General features: G+C 39.0%; 1 protein-coding gene across 5 annotated transcripts in view; it reads left to right on the plus strand.

The window, feature by feature from the left end:
- Window positions 1-18,254, plus strand: part of LRRK2 (leucine rich repeat kinase 2) — a 93,715-nt gene that overhangs the window by 14,239 nt on the left and 61,222 nt on the right. For 2 of the 5 annotated variants that reach the window (XM_044423221.1, XM_044423222.1), the window contains exons 7-15: window positions 3,141-3,272; window positions 4,416-4,535; window positions 5,844-5,962; window positions 7,989-8,068; window positions 9,800-9,906; window positions 10,275-10,404; window positions 11,311-11,435; window positions 14,659-14,780; window positions 16,655-16,799. In XM_044423221.1, the coding sequence (XP_044279156.1) occupies window positions 3,141-3,272; window positions 4,416-4,535; window positions 5,844-5,962; window positions 7,989-8,068; window positions 9,800-9,906; window positions 10,275-10,404; window positions 11,311-11,435; window positions 14,659-14,780; window positions 16,655-16,799 (1,080 nt within the window). Of the gene's footprint in view, window positions 1-3,140; window positions 3,273-4,350; window positions 4,536-5,843; window positions 5,963-7,988; window positions 8,069-9,799; window positions 9,907-10,274; window positions 10,405-11,310; window positions 11,436-12,036; window positions 12,198-14,658; window positions 14,781-16,654; window positions 16,800-18,254 lie in introns of those variants that run through there. The other 3 variants (XM_044423223.1, XM_044423224.1, XM_044423225.1) reach the window with 3 other exon arrangements.

Here is an 18,254-nt window from a genome sequence, read left to right on the forward strand (position 1 = left end):
AGTCATTATAACTGGCTGCAGGAACCTGGGAGTTGTAGGACTTTTTCTTATGTAAACAGAACTTGATTGGTTGCTAAAATGGTTGTGCAGAGTTCAGCATGTGAGAATTTACAGCTGTTTTTATACAGCACATGTTTTACATGGAGAGTGTTCCAAGTTTAGTCCCTGGCATCTGCATCTATTTTATTTATTTATTTATTTATTCGAGTTGTATCCTGCCTTTTTCCTACAAAGGGCTCAAGGCAGCTTACATCAATCTCCTCCTCCATCTTATCCCCACAACAACAACCCTGTGAGGTAGGTTGGGCTGAGAGTCTGTGACTGGCCCAAAGTCACCCAGTTGGCTCCATGGCTGAGCAGGGACTAGAACCCATATCGTCTGAGTCCCAGTCCCATGCTCTTAACCACTACACCACACTGGCTCTGACTGAAATTTGAAGAGCTGCTGTCAGTCAGTTCAGGGTGGTCTGCTTCAAGCTAGTGCCCTTGAAATGTGCAGGACAGAATCATTCCTAGTCAACATGGCCAATGACTGACAGTTGTTGCATTCTGCTGCATTCATGAAGCACCTGTTTGGGGAAGTCTGGTACAGGCAGACTGAGTTCGATGAACCCAACTGTCTGACTTCTAGTGTTCCCGAGAGTAGGAAATCTGACTTCTAGTACCCGCTCAGCCATGAAACCCACTGGGTGACTTATTTTTTAATTATATTGCTATCCTGCCTTCTTTCCCTTCAAGCAATTCAAGGAAGTTTGTGTAATTTTCCTTTTCCTCTCCCTCATATCCTCACAACAACAACTATGTGAGGCTGAGTGGGGACTAGCCCAGGTCACTCAGAGACTTTCCCAACGTTATCCAGTAAGTTCTATGACTGAGTGGGGACTAGAACCCGGATCATCTGAGTGTAAGTTCTGTACTCTTAACCACTACACCTCACTGGCTTTCCAAGGACAAGGAATGATCTAGACGGGACTTTGAACCAGTCACTGTCTTTTAGGTGGTTGTTGTGAGGGTGAAATGGAGAGTAGGAGAAACTGGAAGCCGTATTAGGTTCCTTGCAAGAGGAAGAAAGGCAGGATATGAATGCAACACAGTAATAATAAAAAAAATTCATGGGAAGATAAGTGCAGGCAGTTTCCATTCCTTAAACTCCCTTCTGCCCCCTTCTTCCCCTGGGCTGCATGCCTGTTCCTGTATCACCTCAGTGACAAAATGAAAACAATAGTGGCATCCCACTTTGGTGACTCAAAAGGGTCATGCTAAGCTTGAATACAAGCTACATACTGCTTTACATATTATTCCTTTGAGACTCAGAACCAAGTCGCCACTAAATTCCAGCAGCACACCATCCGTTTTTTTCCATTTGTACTGAATTTCAACAGTTCAGGGATGGAAGGAGGCATACCTAGGACGATGAGTGGACATATGGGGCCCTGTGCTGTGTGTTGTCCACCCCCTTTGTTTCATTGGCAAAAAAAATGTCTTTTTTAGACTGAAGTGCATCCAGATCAGGATAGCTGAAAATAACAGTGCAGCTAAGAATGAAAAAGTTTAATACTGTGGGTTGTTCTGCATAACTTATTAATACAGGGTTAACTCTTAACACTAGGATTTTCATTGGATTATCTTGTTTGCTGTTATTTTGTGGTTGTGTAAATGATCTAGCTTCAAAACATCAAGCTTCTCAGAATTTTATTTTGACAGTGAAACACAAGTTCAGCAAACCCTTTCGTAAACTGTCCAGTGGCCTGTAAACTTAACAGCAAACTGGATACTTCACCTGTTTCAATTCATGAAACATTGCATTGATCCTAACTTTCTGTAACTAAAATTATTGTGAGAATGCAATAAGAAAAAAAATACATTTTGTTTTCAATGCCTTCTAAAGACTGTTTTATTTAAACAGGCCTTCCTGAGTAAGCAGTTTTTAGAGACATAATCTGACTTAAAAATTAAAACTGCTGACTTGCTTTCTTTCAATGTATAGAGTGGTATATTAATACTCTAAATAGAAGAATGAAGAAAGACATAAGATAACATCAGCATTCTTAGCAGGTCTTTCAGCCACTATGTGTGTCAGGAGACTTCCCATCTTGCAATCTGAACATTAGACTTTCTCACTAGCAAATCAAAAGCTAGTTCAGAAGTCTGTCTTGCTTCTTCCCTGTGCTTTCAGAAGGCTTTCTATTCCACTTTTTCTTTAAAAAAAAGCTGCTTGCATGCTTATCTGTTTATCTGTTCATTAATTTATTTATTAATTAAAGCAAATTAATGTTTTTAAAAATGCATCAGCTTGTTGATATGATTTGATTAGTGATTTGTTTATGCTGGTAGCAGATTTGATGAGCTAGCACCCCAGAATTAAGAAGGCTTTATATCTTATAGCACACAGCTTGTTATAGATCAGAGCCTTGGAGCGCAGTCCAGAGAGGCTATCCATACCCTCTAAACATGGAGGATTGTGAGGAGCCTTTGCTACACAAGGCAAAGGTGGCATCTGCACTCCTTCTGCCCTGCAAAGCAGGGAGACCACTAATTCTGTCTGTCTGACTGGTGCGTCACATGGAGAAGGAAGGAGGCTGAGGCATCACCAGACATCACCTCATATTTTGGCAATGTTCTCCTCCACTCCCCAGGCCCCACACTCAATCCAATCTTAAGGTTGCTCTTAAGACTTCAAAGAAGCAGCTGGAGCCGTTCTTTCTGTGCTGGCTGCAAGCCAGAGTCTTCAGGAGCAGAGTCCCAGCTCTAGTATTGGAGCATGGATTCTGAAAAATTCTATCCTGTAGACTGTCTAGGCTTGCTCTGTCTGGCAATAAATCAAATAGAGGAAATGAAGGATTTGTTTTACGAAATTGAGATACATGGCAAGTTATAGTATGATGAAGAAGTTATCTGCAGATACATTAAAATTATTTATACTACAATCACATAAATTGTAATAGAGAATTTTTGAACTTTAAACAAAAAACTGCAGGTTTTTCTAGCCTTAAATAACATTTAAATATTCTCCCCAACATTCATGTGTGCCTAAGTATCAGCCAATTAAAAAACGTTAAACCTGTGTATATTTAAATAGCATGAACTGGTTTTGTTTTGTTTTGTATACTAGTATGCTTATTTCTTGTATGTTTTTATAGCTATCAATGTGGAAATTCTGATGTCTGGAAATGTGAGGTGTTACAGGATTGTAGTTAAGATGATGAAAGCATTCCCCAAGAGTGAACCAATTCAGGAAGTGAGCTGCTGCTTGCTGCACAAACTTACACTAGGTGAGTCCTAGAACAAGACTATTATATGAACATTGGCACAAGATTATCATATCTGGAAAGAAAAATAGTAGCAAAAGAGTGTGTGTGATCAACCCTGTGCCCATGCCAAAGCTCCTGTAGCTCCTAATTTTTATTTTATTTTTAAGGCAGATCTTTCTACCGTTTGACAATAATCTCCTGAGTCTCAGAAGAAGTTTGGGGGCAATCACAAATGCTACATGAGGAGCTGAATGAGAAAAAACATGTAACCATAAAACTCATGCATGTGAAGATGCACTCAGTGCACACATAGGCAAATAATGTAACCTTATTGTTAATCTTTTCTGAACTAGTCTGAGCCTTTATTCATACCTTTTCTTGAGGTAAATAGCGCCTTAATGGAAAGGAAGAAACCCAGCTGCATAATGAGAATAATTCCAGAAGGAACAAACTTGCATTTGGGTGTTGTGTGCTTGCTGTTTTATAAAGAAAACATTTCTTAGAATGTGACTCTGTGCGTGTTTATACAAAAAAGGACAAATCTTACAAAAGTCTTAGGCATTGCTGACAGTTGTAGGTCTTCTTTTCTGTTTGAACATGCATAGAATTGCATCCTTATTGTGTCATGCCTGTGTCTGATATTTCTTGGTGAATTTTCCCCTATAACTTTAGTTTCATGGTTCTTTTGACTTCTTAAAGCTACAGTGACACCCTAGTCCTGGAACAAGTTCCAGTGAGTATAATAGGCCTTTTAAGTAAAAATGCACAAGATGGGGCTTTGCGATTCTAGAAAGAAGAATGTAACAAATCACATTTTTAAAATAAATGTGGTTCTGCAAAAAGAGCAGAATCAGACAGGCCTTAGGTAGTTCTTCTGTTGACTTGGCTTTTCCTTGAAACATCAAGGTTTATCCATGATTGTCATTCTTTATTGGAATTCATGTAGCCCCTCTCTTTGAGCTCCATCCCAATCCAAGCAATTCAGAGTTGGCTTGAGAGCAAAAATTAGGTGCCATTGATGGCAAAATCTGATTGCTTTGCTATGGATGTTTTTAAAAGTGCCATGGTTCAGATTATAGCCAGCACTGCACAGTACACATACGTGTAAAATGTGTGCATTCTGTGTACACTCAGTTATCTTTTGGACTCTCTTCCCATCTCTAGAAAACTTTTTTGAAATCCTGGTAGTGAATGATGTTCATGAAGTCATTTTGAAAGCTGTTGAAAGGTACCCTGAGAATGCCAAGCTACAAGCAGCAGGCCTCAGTTGCTTGGCTCGCCTTAGTAAGTAACTGTATGAATTAAAGTGATCTCATTTTCATAACTCTTCTCTTTGATATTGGCTGTTTGAATGCCTTTCTTACCTGAAAAGAAAGGCGTTCAAAGAAAGGAAAGCTGTTTGAATGCCGTTCTTACCTTTCTTACCTGTCTTACCTGACAGGTAGTTTAGACAGCAAGGGCATATCTATAGGCTTGCTCCAAAGGCAATGTCATGAAGGATTCAGAACACATTGCATGACATCAAAAGATTGTAAGTGTGAGTTCTTCCTATATTTATGTTAGGATTCTTGAACTCAAGGCCACGTTTTTCATATTCCCTTAGCAGCCCATTTTTGGCTTAATTTCTGCCTCCATTGTGGACTGCCACAGGACTGCTACTGAAAATAGCTTCCTGCATCTTGCTGAATCACCCATATTCTGCTCACAATATTTTTTGCAGTCTAAAATTTATTTAGTCATGAATTTTCAGAGTTTTTCCCATTTTGGTTTGGTTTTTAATGGAATTAAAACAAAAACAAATTTGTACAAAAATTCAAGCACAGTTTTGTAGACATTTCTCCCAATGCATGGATTTCTGTATGCAATTTTGCCTAATATAAACAAGATGGAATGTTATTTTCATTAATAGGTTCTTCTTTGTATGCACTTTCCTCTACAGTTTTTTTTATGGAAAACTCCATTGCAAAGGATAATTGATTTTCAGTTTATGTATTGTTTTGAAGGCACAAAATTAGTTTATGTGATTGTGAATAGACACAGTCTTGTTTGAAAGACTAGAATAATTTCAGTTGGTTAGCTCAAGACAAGCAAATGGGAGACAGTCCTAGTACATCACAGTGAGTTTGCTTTGGATTTTAAAGAATCTTACTTGTTTGAACTGAAAGTAAAGCAGACTGTAGACTGTAGGACTACGTGGGCTTGTATGCAAGTATACCTTACCAGCATTGTTACCTATTAATTATGCTTAATTATGCTATGCCAAAAAGTTCTGATATCAGAAGTTTGGATTTATAAAATATTATTCACAATTTTAAAATCTCAAGCCAAATCTTACTTTGCTGAGCTCCTGCCAAATGTTTCTGCTGTAAAAAATGTCCTCTTACTATTTCTTCTTTTAATGACCAGCACATGCCAAGAAAAGCAATGTAAATCTTTTGGAAATGAGGATTATCGTGTTTAATCACCTTTGCTAATCTGTGCTGCAGTGTGAAAGCAAGTGGATTAGTCACATTTTCATATGTGAATAAATGTGATAATATAAATTTATTCATATGTGATAATATGAATAAATTGTCATTTTTTTTCTCCAAGCGGAAACAATATTTTTAATGAGAGTCTTGGAAGGAGAAGAGGAAGAGGAAGAAAAATTATATTGGCTGGAAGCCTCCTATAAAGCACTAAAATGGCACCGAAAAAATGAAAATGTTCAAGTAAGAAATTGGGAAGTATAAGAAGGGAGTCTCAATACACAGAGTTCCTATCTTGAATGATAGATCCTATTTAAATTGTAACAAGAAGAAGCAACCATCACATTGGATAAAAAGATTCTTCTTGAGAATTTATTTATTAAAGTCTAACTGCCTTATCTACAATACTGCACTCTTAATTTTAAAATCCTGTTTTCTAATTCTTAGCCTGTCTTGTTCTCATAAGAGACCTGGATAGGGAGTCATGTTACTGTTATGCTCCTTTTACTGGCAGGGAATGGAATCTGAGTTCATAGCTTGCCTAAGGGCATTCTTTAGTGAAGTTCTAAAGTTTAGTCATAGTTGTCCTTGGAACTGGTGTAGCCAGGAGAGCTAGCAAAATCCAGGGTTTGGAGTTCTGCGTCAGTATCCAGTACTACCAACTGCAATCCCATTGTTTCTAGTGCATTAGCAGGGCACACTGGAAATGTAATAAGAATGAGAACTTCTGACTGGAAAACACACATTTATTTCCAGAACAAAACAGGTCAGCAGAGTTTCCTTCAAGTTCTGTGGACCTGCCCCATTTAAAAAATAAGCAATTCAGTCTTTTTTTTCCCCAATTGCTGAAGGGTCTGCCAGCTTCCGGTTCTTTTAGCAGTCTATTCTGCTGGTGTGTGAGCAGCATTGCATACTTCTCTTCAACTTGCAATGTAATACATGGATTTAAATGCCATAGTCCACCTTAGTGTGCACTGATTTCTAGTTGTGTGATCTAATAATGGATCTGGACAGCATCAAAATGGAAGATTGTCCAGGAATCCCATAAACTATGTTCTGATCCTTGTAGGAAGGGCTGCACTTGGTTGCAGAAGTTACACATCAAGATCACCGGAGCCACGGAGATTCCTTGGTGTTAGCTGGTGAAATTATTTTAAAACTGATACTTGTTAATCTTCTATGAGTCAAACAATTCTGGGGCAACTAAGGGGGTTTTGGTCAAAAGAATTTTAATGTAATTGTTTTACAAGTGTGTGGTATTGTAGTTTGGTCACCTTTTATTATAATTATAATGGTGCCTAATGAGTTCTTGGGACTGCAGGTGGTGCAGTGGTTTAAACCACTGTGCTGCTGGGCTGATTGACTGAAAGGTTGCCGGTTCGAATCTGCACAACGGGGTGAGTTCCCGTTGCTCTGTCCCAGCTCCTGCCAACCTTGCAGTTTGAAAGCATGAAAATGCAAGTAGATAAAAAGGTACCACTTCAGTGGGCAGGTAACAGCATTCCGTGTACTTCGGTGTTTAGTCATGCCGGCCACATGACCATGGAGACTGTCTGCGGACAAGCGCTGGCTCCCTCGGCTAGGAAATGGAGATGAGCACCGCCCTCTAGAGTCAGGCATGACTGGACTTAATGTCAAGGGGAAACCTTTACCTTTACTTTAATGAGTTCTTACGAAATGTTATTTTATTTTTTTAGCACACACATTTTTAAAGTTTTTTAAAATAACTGAAAATACTCAAGACAATAGCCATAGCCAAACAATAAAAGGGTAAATATGCCATATATATGACCAAACCATTAAAAATGAGATATGATTGTGGGTTTGCAAGCCAGCTGCTACATTCAGAAGGCAAGTTTCAGGTAATTTATTGTGTGAATAATGATTCTAAATTTTTGTTAAGTCACACCATCTCATATCATACAGAAGATCCCCATCTTAAATAAAAAACTATTTACCCCATTTTGTCTTTCTAATACTTCATGCCCTTTTTAATTTAACAGCATACCTCAATATATTTCATTATACCTGGAAGGGATGTTAACTGATTTCAATCAGAAGCAATTGGGATTCGTGCTGCTAATTAACGGTTGCTGACTGGAATTGTGCTTGACATATTGTTTACATCTCAAATCAAAATACTATGCCCTTTTGTATGGATTTTGAAGTTTTTATCATGGCCATAAATCATGTTGATTATTATTCTTAGCATAATTTGAAAACTACATTGAGTATATTGACTGAATAGTTTAATATTGTTTTGCTTTAGGAGGCTGCATGTTGGGCTTTGAACAATCTGTTTATATACCAGCACAGTCTTCATGAGAAGATTGGAGATGAAGAGAAGAAGTCAGTATTTTGAAGTGAATGTTTCAAAACATGTATTTTATATTTCTAGCTTTTTAATCTTCTTTGGCATCCTTCATGTTAACCAGCAGAGTCAAACCTGGGAAAAGGTTACTGCCTTAACAGAGGTGGTGCTTCATATGTTGTACTTTTCTTGCATAATAATTCTCAGAGGGAAAAGCATGAAAAATAATGTGCAGATGACTCTGTAAGTGACTGTCTAGATGTCATCTGGGCTGTCCAGTAACACCATAAATCACAGATCAGATGAAAAGGCTGTGTGCTGTGACTTTGTCTCATGTGACTTCTTGGTAAAGTTACTGTATTTCAAAAGACAGAAGTTATATCATGGGTAGGAGTACTGGCATGGGCATAGTTACACAGCAAGTAGTCATATTAGTTAAGCTAATGCTGCAAGGAGCCGTTGAATGGACATGCATACACTGGCTCAGACTCTAAGATAATCTACCTATGCAAATTTATACAGAAAATAAATCCCAGCGTGCCTGAGGCAGCTGGGGAATGCTGGGAATTCTGGGCCTTTGTTCTGTCTGAATGCACTTAGGTTTGCACCTTTAAGGAAATTCATGTCAGCATCTCTCCCAGCCAAGTTCAGCCCCTGAAAAGCCTCTCTGGGTAGCACTGTTGAGCATGTCAGATGTGACAAAGATGGGGAGGAGCTGCCGAGCGGAGGAGGAATTTTTTAGGAAAGGGCTGCCCAATATTAGGCAAGTTTTCTTTTTCTCCAGCAGTCCCTCCCCTGACACTATTTTATATAGTGGATATTTTGGGTGCATGCTGAAGCTATCATTTGAAGACTTCTTAATCTGCCACTGAAAAAACTTATCTAGATGAGATGCATTTTGCAAGTAACCACATTGAATTTTACAGCTTTCCTTTGTAATTTGAGACTGTGATGTTTTTATCACAATTATTTTTTCCTGTCTTTGTCCTTAGATATCACTATTAAGTTGGTTTAATTTTTATTTACTGTTTCACTATTATATGGCAACTCTTGTGCAATTTTAGTTAAGTTAAATGACTTTTATCATTGTAATGCTATTTGTGTGTAAAATGTGCAATTGTTTGCATGCTGTTTTAGTTCCCTTATTTACTCCCTTCTGCAACAGACCCTCATTTTCCAGTGCACATTACAGAGAAAGCCCCTACCCAGGTATAGAGGGGTTCTTTGAGGGTTAACAAAGGGTTGCCTTAGGAGTAGATGGGAAACTCCTTATGTGAAGTCCCTGAAGTTACACAAAAGAATCCAATCCATTACATTTGATAAGCTTTCCTCAAGTTGACATTAGTGAGCAAACCAGGAATAGCAAATGTGAAGTCAGACTTTGAACTAGGGTTGATGTAAAATACTTGAATCTTCTGGCATTTTAATTTTTATCACAAAGTATGTCAAACATGAAGTAGGAACTCAACTGTTGGATCATGGCAGAAGAGATGTAAATCTTGTCTCTTTAAGTTAGACCTAAAAAGTACCCGTACGTTATCATTAACTCCTGATTACTTTATTTTTATTTATTTATTTATTTATAAAATTTGTATGCCATCCAATTACTAATGTCTCTGGACAGCTAACAGCAACTTTAGATTTGTACTTCTTCCCAAGTATGAAGTAACAACTGAATAGTAGAAAAAAACAATAGCCAAGTTTACTGGGATCAGTTCTTGCTATGACACTTCCATTGTTACCATAGTTCATGATTCTTTTTCTGTTAGGTTTCCAGCACACAGAGAACTGATGCTAGCCATGTTGATGCATTCTTCCTCAGCATTTGTATTCCAAGCATCTGCAAATGCCTTGGCAACACTATTGGAGCAAAGTGGTAAGGGAACTGAATAACTCTAAATGGGTATGGAGGAGAGGAGAAAACCTGTATTTGTCCCAGACAGACAAAGACAAATCTTAATACAACATTTTACTAGATAGGCAAACAAATACAGCTTAGGAAAGTGAAGAAATTTCCTCTTTGAATAAGATACTGTGGAGCAGATTGAATGTTGGCTTCTTTTTTGTTTGTTTGCTTACTTGTGGCTCTTAGATGTTGCTTTGCTTTGATGAAAATCACAATAAGAATGCAATTTAGTCTTGATCCAACCCAATATATTTGGTTGACACCCATTTCCCCATTGTAGTAAGAAGTTGGGTGCTTGCACACAGCATTCATGATTTGTTTACTTTTTCACATTGTAGAGAGTATTAGAACTGTTCTATTGGCAAAAGGAATACATGTGAATGTGTTGGAAATGATGAGAAGGCACCCCTACTCCCTTGAAGTCACAGAAGCTGCTTGCAAACTGCTGAATCGTGCTTTTGAAGGAAGGTAACTACGTTTAGGCCAAGCAATCCAAACTACATCCAAAGCCAGTACACAGTTTTGCATCCATATCAGGGGTTCAGGAGGGTCAGTTACCTTTTTATACTTGCTACAGGGTGTTGAGGACATTTCTATTATCTTCTGTCATGTTGCAGTAGATGCTTGCATGGCTCGGGAACTGTTCTCCACTGAGCCGGAATCCTGCTCTCCCCACAACCACATTGTATGGAAATGCATGCAGTGTATATTACTTGATCCAAAAAGTCTGTGGCAGTTGGGTGGGATGCAGAGTGCTACTTTATGTATGTCCAAGGCTCACCAAAGAGATGTTTGGTATTTGTTAAATTGAACGACATACCTACATCCCATATTGTAAGCTGTTTTGAGTGGCATCATCAGTTGTGAGCCTGCCTTCACATATAGCACAGAGTGTGGAGCTGGTGTGCAAGAAACAGAAGTAGGTTTGTCCTGTTTGTTGGATGCTGGCCAAAATAAAGCATGTGTACATAAAGCAGAGATGGGCAACTGGGAGGTTCCCTGGATCGCCCCATGGTGCATCCAGTGGAGCCTCATGCAGTCTGTAGGGTGCCTTCTCAAGGTTTTTTTAAGAGAGGGAAAAACCATACTACAAGGAATAAACTTGTAACCCTCTTGTTGCTCCATGGCCAATACAGGTACTGCTGTTTTGTGCAAATACTTTTTTTTTCAATGAGGGACACAGGGCTCACAAATGAGCTGGATGGTGCCCACTGCTGGCCTAAAGGCTTGAAAAATATTTACTGTTTTAAAATAAATAATACAAAGTAGCTTATACTATACATGCAGCAATTTACAATAGAGAAAAATAGCTATTTAGTAAACAAATGTGTAATTGGGAATGTGCTCTTTATTGTTTATGCAATTGACCTCCAGTTTCCCCCCTCTGGATATAATGACAGCAGCTGCTTTCAGTGTTGCAAAAGCCATGCAGAAGTATAAAATGGTTGAATCAGTACAACTGGAGGCACTGGGAGTTATTTCACATTTTATGGCTCCAGGTAAGAATTCTCATGAAGAATATTGCATTCCCTAATCCAAATGAGGTACTTATAAGGACTCTTCTTTCATGTTTTCTTTGAAATGTTTTGCACTGAAATTGAAAAAGGGAAAAAGCAAAGTGAGCACAAGCAGGGCTGTTGGTACATAAAACTTTAGACTCCAACTCCTGAATGTATAGTACCTTCGACTGACTCTAACTCCTTTGTTTATATATCAATATAGGAAATAAATATACTAATTATTAATTTCCTATATTGATTGATATAGTTCTTGCTCAACCTACAAAAACTACAGAACCACAAAACTACTAATTTTTGCAATACATGCTTTCGCACACTCATCATCTTCCATAATATGTTGTTACACATAATATTTCCCATCTGTTGTTATTGTAACATGTTCAGAAACAGCCTTCTTTGTTGACACTTTCTTTTTGCCTTTGTACATTTTTTCATGGGGCACTGCTTTCACTAATATATGAAATTAAAATATATGCTCAAAATATAACCTAAAAATAGGTTAATCAAATTATTATCTGTGAAATGGGAAATTTTAACATATTATTTATATTGCAATTTAAATTTATTCAGAGTCAGCACATTTTTACTGACCCTGACTCCAGTAACCCAGGATTAGCTCCACCTCCACAGCCCTGATCAGACATCGATGAGCCTGAAGCCCAGTTATTTTGTGCTACGGATTCCCATTAACTATACTGAAGCACATGAAAATTCGATCACCCACTGCTAATAGGAGCCCAGGTTGGTTGACTGGGGGGAAAACTAGCTGGTGGAGGCTTCTGTCAGAGAAATAGGGAGGAAAGTGAGTTTTCACCAACTTCTCCTCCTGACTGAAGCTCCTTATGGTGCCTCCCCACTCTGATACATCCCTTGGGGTTAAAGGAGCATCTATAATAGTACAGAGCCTTTCATCAGGAGAGGGACACACTCATACAACCATTGATTTCTGTGGGAAAGAGTGAAGTGTGTGTTTGATACGTCCATTGAAATGGATGGGATTTGAACGGTGTTGAACTTTGGATTGATTATCCATGTAGTAAATTCCTGTCCACTGAAATTGCCTATAACAATGTAGACTTCCCTGGTTACTTCAGGACTTACTTATCTGCAAATTAGTCCTGTTGGCTGGCTGGCTGGCTGGCTTACTCTGATGCAGTGATGGAAACAGGCAGGGTTAATTGTTGGGAAAATTGCTGAATCAAGTTAATTCAATCACATTTTCATGATAGACAAGTATGTGCTGGAAGTGCAGGTAGGGTACAGGTATGTGTGCACCTTGAGTGCACCTTTATGATGATTGGCAACTCCTACCCCTTCGAGGGCACTATGGGCAAGATACAAATCCGCTCTGGGGTGTGACCAGCTCACCCACTCAGAGGCTAGCAGGAGGCAACAGCAGGTCCAGGGTGGTCCTGTCCAAATAGGCCAAAATTCAGTTGCTTGATGGATGTAGAGTTCAGCTTCTCACACAGGCAATCATCGCATATTTATTTAATGTAGCCCTAGTTCAACACACCCTGATGCTGGGAACAATTGATGGCAAAAGGAGCAGGGGACAGCAGAGGTTGAGGTGGCTAGATGGGGTCCCTGAGGTGGTGGGTGTGGGCTTAGGTGGACTCTTAGGCATGGTGGAGGACAGGAGAGCCTGGAGGAATGTTGTCCATGGGGGCGTGATGGGTCAGGCACGACTTTGCATCTAAGCAACAACAAAGTTCAACGCACCTGCTTAGGTCTCACTGTTTTACTTTTGCCTTTATTGCAATATATCAAACTTGTTCCTTTGCCATTTTTGCTTGGAAATAAGCCTTAGTTTATTGGGACTTACTTCAAAGTAGTGTTCATGGGATGGCAGCCTTAGGCTGTAACCCCTAAGCCAGTTACTTAGACATTAACTGCTATGCAAATGTGCAACATGCCTAGCATCAAAACAGTTTCAACTGAAATCATCAGCAGTCATTTATCCCCAACAATTTACCCTCGGTAACTTATTCAGCCTGCATTTTTAGCATGGCATCTTTTCTCATGACTGTATAGGAGGGATGAACTAAATAGTTTGTTTTGACAGTCTGACAAAATATAGCCTGTATTAATGTTATAGCAAGTGACGTTTTATTCCTGTACTCATTCAACATGTTGATTAATTAAAAATAGAATATGATTTAATATATGTTGTGGGTGGATTTCCCTGAAAAGTGATCTAGAAATCTGTCAATTCATTGATGATGACTAATGATTTTATGCTCTTCATTATCACCATCATCATCATCATCAAAGCATGCTAGCTGAAGATCTTTTGAATTCTATAAGTAGGTAAGTGTAGAAAGTACTAAATTGAAAACTAATCACCAGATTCTAAGCATGTCCACTGAAAAGAGAATCTCACTTGAGGTCAGTGCAACCAATGACTAAGTAAGCATATTTAGAACTTGTCTTTTGGCATTGACGTCGGAAAGAAACATAATGAAATCTAAAATATGTTATACTTGTGCTTTGTCCATCAATATCATATGAACTATTGGGAACAGTAAATGTAATACAGTGCATTAGTGTATTGCCCCAAATCAGCAAAGTAAAATAACAAATTATCTGAACATTTAATATAAATATTATAGCATCTGAGAGGCCATAGGATCCAATGGATCCCTACCCCAGCCAGAGCTCTGGCTGTAGGAAATGTGTTTCTCAGTCCTCAGCCCCTCTCAGTGCCTACTTCTCCTAGTTGGTACTCTGACCTTGAGAAGGAAGGAAATGGCTATATTTGGACTGGGCCAGTGAGTGGGAAGGCAGAAGCTCTGAATCTGTTGGATCTTAGTCCCTGTTGCCACAGAGAGGGTAAATTAAACAGCACAAAGACCCATTTAAGGAAAAAAAGTTTCTAAGGAGGAGGGAAAGGCAAAGAAAACCTTCTGACCTTCCCTACGCCCTACCAGCAGCATCCAAGAAAGACATTGAATGTTCAAGGACCTGCAGCAATGGAATTGCCATCCTTGGGCCTGTAGTTCATAGGCTTGCTCTCTTCATGATAAAAACGGTGCCTGTTCAAGAAAACTTAAGTACTGCATCACACTAAGCAATACGGCAGGTGAAAACATTGAGGATACAGGTCTGGATTTTGGATTCATACTTACAGAGATCCTTGACTAAAGCTAATTATACTGTTTACTTTCACAAGGAGAATGTTTGTTTTTTCTGTATGTTGCAGGGACACTGAAAAAACAGCAAAACAGCCCATTAGGGGAAGATGACTTGGTGAAGTTAAAAATTATTAAAAACCAGTGTTTGTTAGAAGGGACTCATTCACTCGTTCTTGATGCTCTCAACAAGGTATGGCTTGGAATTTTTTTCTCACAATAAATTTACCCTGTGCAGAATGAATTATCAGATGATAAAAAACAAATTGACTAGTGATCTTTGAAGTAGCTGTTCTGGTATATGTTTTTATGTAATCTCTCAGATTTAGGTGAACTGCTTTGGGGTGTTTTAAGATGACAGTTTCTTAACTTATTACTGGTTCACACAGTCACTTTCCCTAAAGCTGGAGCAAACCATGTCAATGCTTGACACTCAGTTCAAATGGGGCAATGATTGAAAAATTACTCAGAAGAAATTGCTACAGGTTGATTCTTCAAACAGCCAGGCTGTTTTATATGTCTTATTTTCCATTCAGAGCATGTGTGTGACTCAAGGCTGGGCTGCAGTGGTTCGGTTGTATTGTTCATGACTATATGAGCCAGCCCTTATGAATCAATATGTTGTTGGATGCCTATTTAAAAACTGAAATATACAGAGGAAAAAATCTACAGGTGCCTTTAGAGGTTTTGAAATGAGGTATAGGGCCAGATTCAACCTTCTGAAGGTCTTGATCTAGTTTTCTGGGGAGGCACAGAATAATGCATCCCTTTTCACCAACAACATGTCTTTCCACAAACAGACCTGGATGATTTTGTAGTATTTGTGCAACCCACCTCCCTGTTCTAAACTGCTGAAATGCCCTTCCTAAGTCTTAGCGAGAGACTTAATCTAAAGTACTTCTGCTCCAGTTCTTTTGTCATTACCCTAGCGCTTTTTCCTCTGGCTCTACCCACCATTTGAATACAGCCTCCAGAAGGATCTCTGAAATTGATTTTGGTACTTGTTCTGCATCTGTGGCTTAAATTTATATATGAGGCAAAGGAACTAGAGGCAGAAGGAATAAACATTATATTGAATAGGAAGAGTTCCTGCTGCAGCAGCAGACTGTCCTTGAACCTCATACCTGCTCTTAGGAAGAAACTTTCCTGTAAACCGGACTATACATAGATTCTACTGTGCTCTACTAATTGGAATCAGGAACTCATGAGTGAACATGGCCATCTTGCTGAAAGAAGCCAGACTCTCAGCTTCTCTCCCTAAAGCCTCCTGTCTGAACTAATGAAAGCCTCAAAGTAATTCCAATCTCCTAACAAGCTTCCTTCTAGGTCATCTACACTCAAGCCTACATGTTTGATCCATGATGTAAATGGTGTGTGTGGGGGATGGGGAGGGAATATGTGGCCCTCCAGAAGTTTTGCCTGCAATTTCCATCAGCTCTAGCCACCATAAACAATGTTGAGGGATGATAGAAATTGTAACCCAAATTATCTGGAGTGTCACATTCTGCCCGCCCATGTCATAAACTATCTAAAATTCAAAAGCAGGCCCTTTGTGTACTGATTTAGTTTTCCACCTATGTGACAAAATGATGATGTTAGCCATAGAAATGCTCATTGAAATAATCTATAATTTATTGCTTAGAATAATCTCTTGGAGTTTTCCCAGGGCATTGGCCTTAATGTGTGGAAGAGCACCTTTCCTGTCAGTATAAGTAGCCTGTCACCAGCATAGTCCAATTTCTCTAGATGCTGGATTTCTACATGGTTCAGCTGCTGAACGGGGCCATTGGCCCAAGAAGCATCCTAGCTTCCAGGTGTGCCTTTTGCCACGAATATGCTGGTTTTCAAGTACTTTAACACAGCAGTGCAGCATTTAAAAATTGTGATCCAAGTGCTGAAGAACTCCTGAACAAAAAAACCTTTTGAAATATAAGTGCTAAAATTGGGTATTTTAAAAATTTCTCCTTTACTTTCAGTTCTTCCATAATTGTTCACATCTGCAAAAGTGAACAAAAGTAACTTAACATTTAGTTTTTTTCTATGCTATAACTTTCTTTTCATTTCTAGTTTATTTGGAATCCTGGCATTCAGAAATGTGGATTTCAAATACTTTGCTCTTTAATGGCGTGCTCAGGTGTGCTAGAAATGCTATCCCAACAAGGAATGACAGATACTGTGCTCCATACACTGCTGCAGCATCCTGATGATGAAGGTAAGAACATAAGAGAAGCCATGCTGGAACAGTCCAGTGGTCCTTCCAATCCAGCACTCCATTCACACAGTGCCAGACCAACAGGGTGCCTCAAGCAGTGGGAGTACAAGAATTCTGCCTATAGAAGCTGCTCAGCAACTGGTGTACACAGGCATAATGCTTCCAATAATAGGCAGCAAGGCTAGTAGTCACTCATAGTCTTCTGTTCCATTAGTTTGTTCAGTCACTTTTTAAAGCCATACAAATTGGTGTCCATCACTATTTCCTGTGACAATGAATCTCATAGTTTAACTATGCACTGGCTGTGTGAAGAAGTACTTCCTTTTATCTGTCCTGAATCTCCAACCAGTGAACTTCATGGGATGAGCCCCAGTTCTAGTATTTTGCTAAGCTAAAACAATCCTAGCTGTTGTAGCTGCTTCTCATAGGGGAATTGTTCCATACCCTTCATTGTTTAGCTGCCATCCTCGGCACTTCTTCCAAATCAATAATGTTCCTTTTCAGGTGCAGTGACCAAAATGTACGCAATAATCTTAAGTACATTCACACCTAAGAGTTGTATAAGGGAGTACAATCTTAGCAGTTTTATTTTCAAGAAATTTCCTAATTATATTTAACATGGAGTTTGCATTTTTCATAGCAGCTGTGTACTGGGTAAACATTTCAGTCAAGCTGTCCACCACAACCACAAGATCTCTACCTCGATCAGTTACTGTTAACTCAAAGCTCATCAGCCTATACTTGAAGTTGGGGTGTTTTTTTTTGCAGAGGGGAGTTGTTACTTTTTGCTCTAACATGCATCACTTTACATTTGCTTACATTGAATCACATTTGCCATTTTGATGTTCGAGCTTGGATATCAAATGGAACTCTTCACAATCCCTTTTGGCATTAACCACCCTAAATAGTTTAGTGTTATCAGCAAACTTGGCCACTTCATTGCCTACTCCTGATTCCAGATCATTTATGAATAGGTTCAAAAGCACTGGTTCTAATGCAGAACCTGTGGGACTCCATTGGGAGAAATTACCATTTATTCCCACTTTCTGTGCTTTAACTAGTTAGTGATCCACAGGAGAAGCTGCCCCCGCCTTCTTATTCTATGACTGCTATGTTTGCTCAGGAGTCATTGGTGAGGAACTTTGTCAAAAGTCTTTTGGCAATCCAAGTAAACAATGTCTACCAGATCACCTGCTCCTATAGGTACAAAGAAAAGTATCTTATTTAGATAGTATTTGCAAAACAATACAGCTGAAGAGAAGATTTCGTGCATACAAGCAGGAAAGAAGCCAAGCAAATCCTTAGGCTTGCACATTCTTCCCTCTTTCTGTACCTCATACATGGCTGTGAGAAGGGCTTCAGTAGTATCTAGTTCTGCTTTTAGGGAATCCTAATTTTTGTGATGTCTATACCAGAGATTGTGGTTTAAAACTATTCTGTTCATTTAGTCAAGAT

Source organism: Varanus komodoensis, unplaced genomic scaffold (assembly GCF_004798865.1).
Source record: "Varanus komodoensis strain SLA01 unplaced genomic scaffold, ASM479886v1 scaffold13_3, whole genome shotgun sequence".
Classification (NCBI taxonomy): Eukaryota; Metazoa; Chordata; class Lepidosauria; order Squamata; family Varanidae; genus Varanus; species Varanus komodoensis.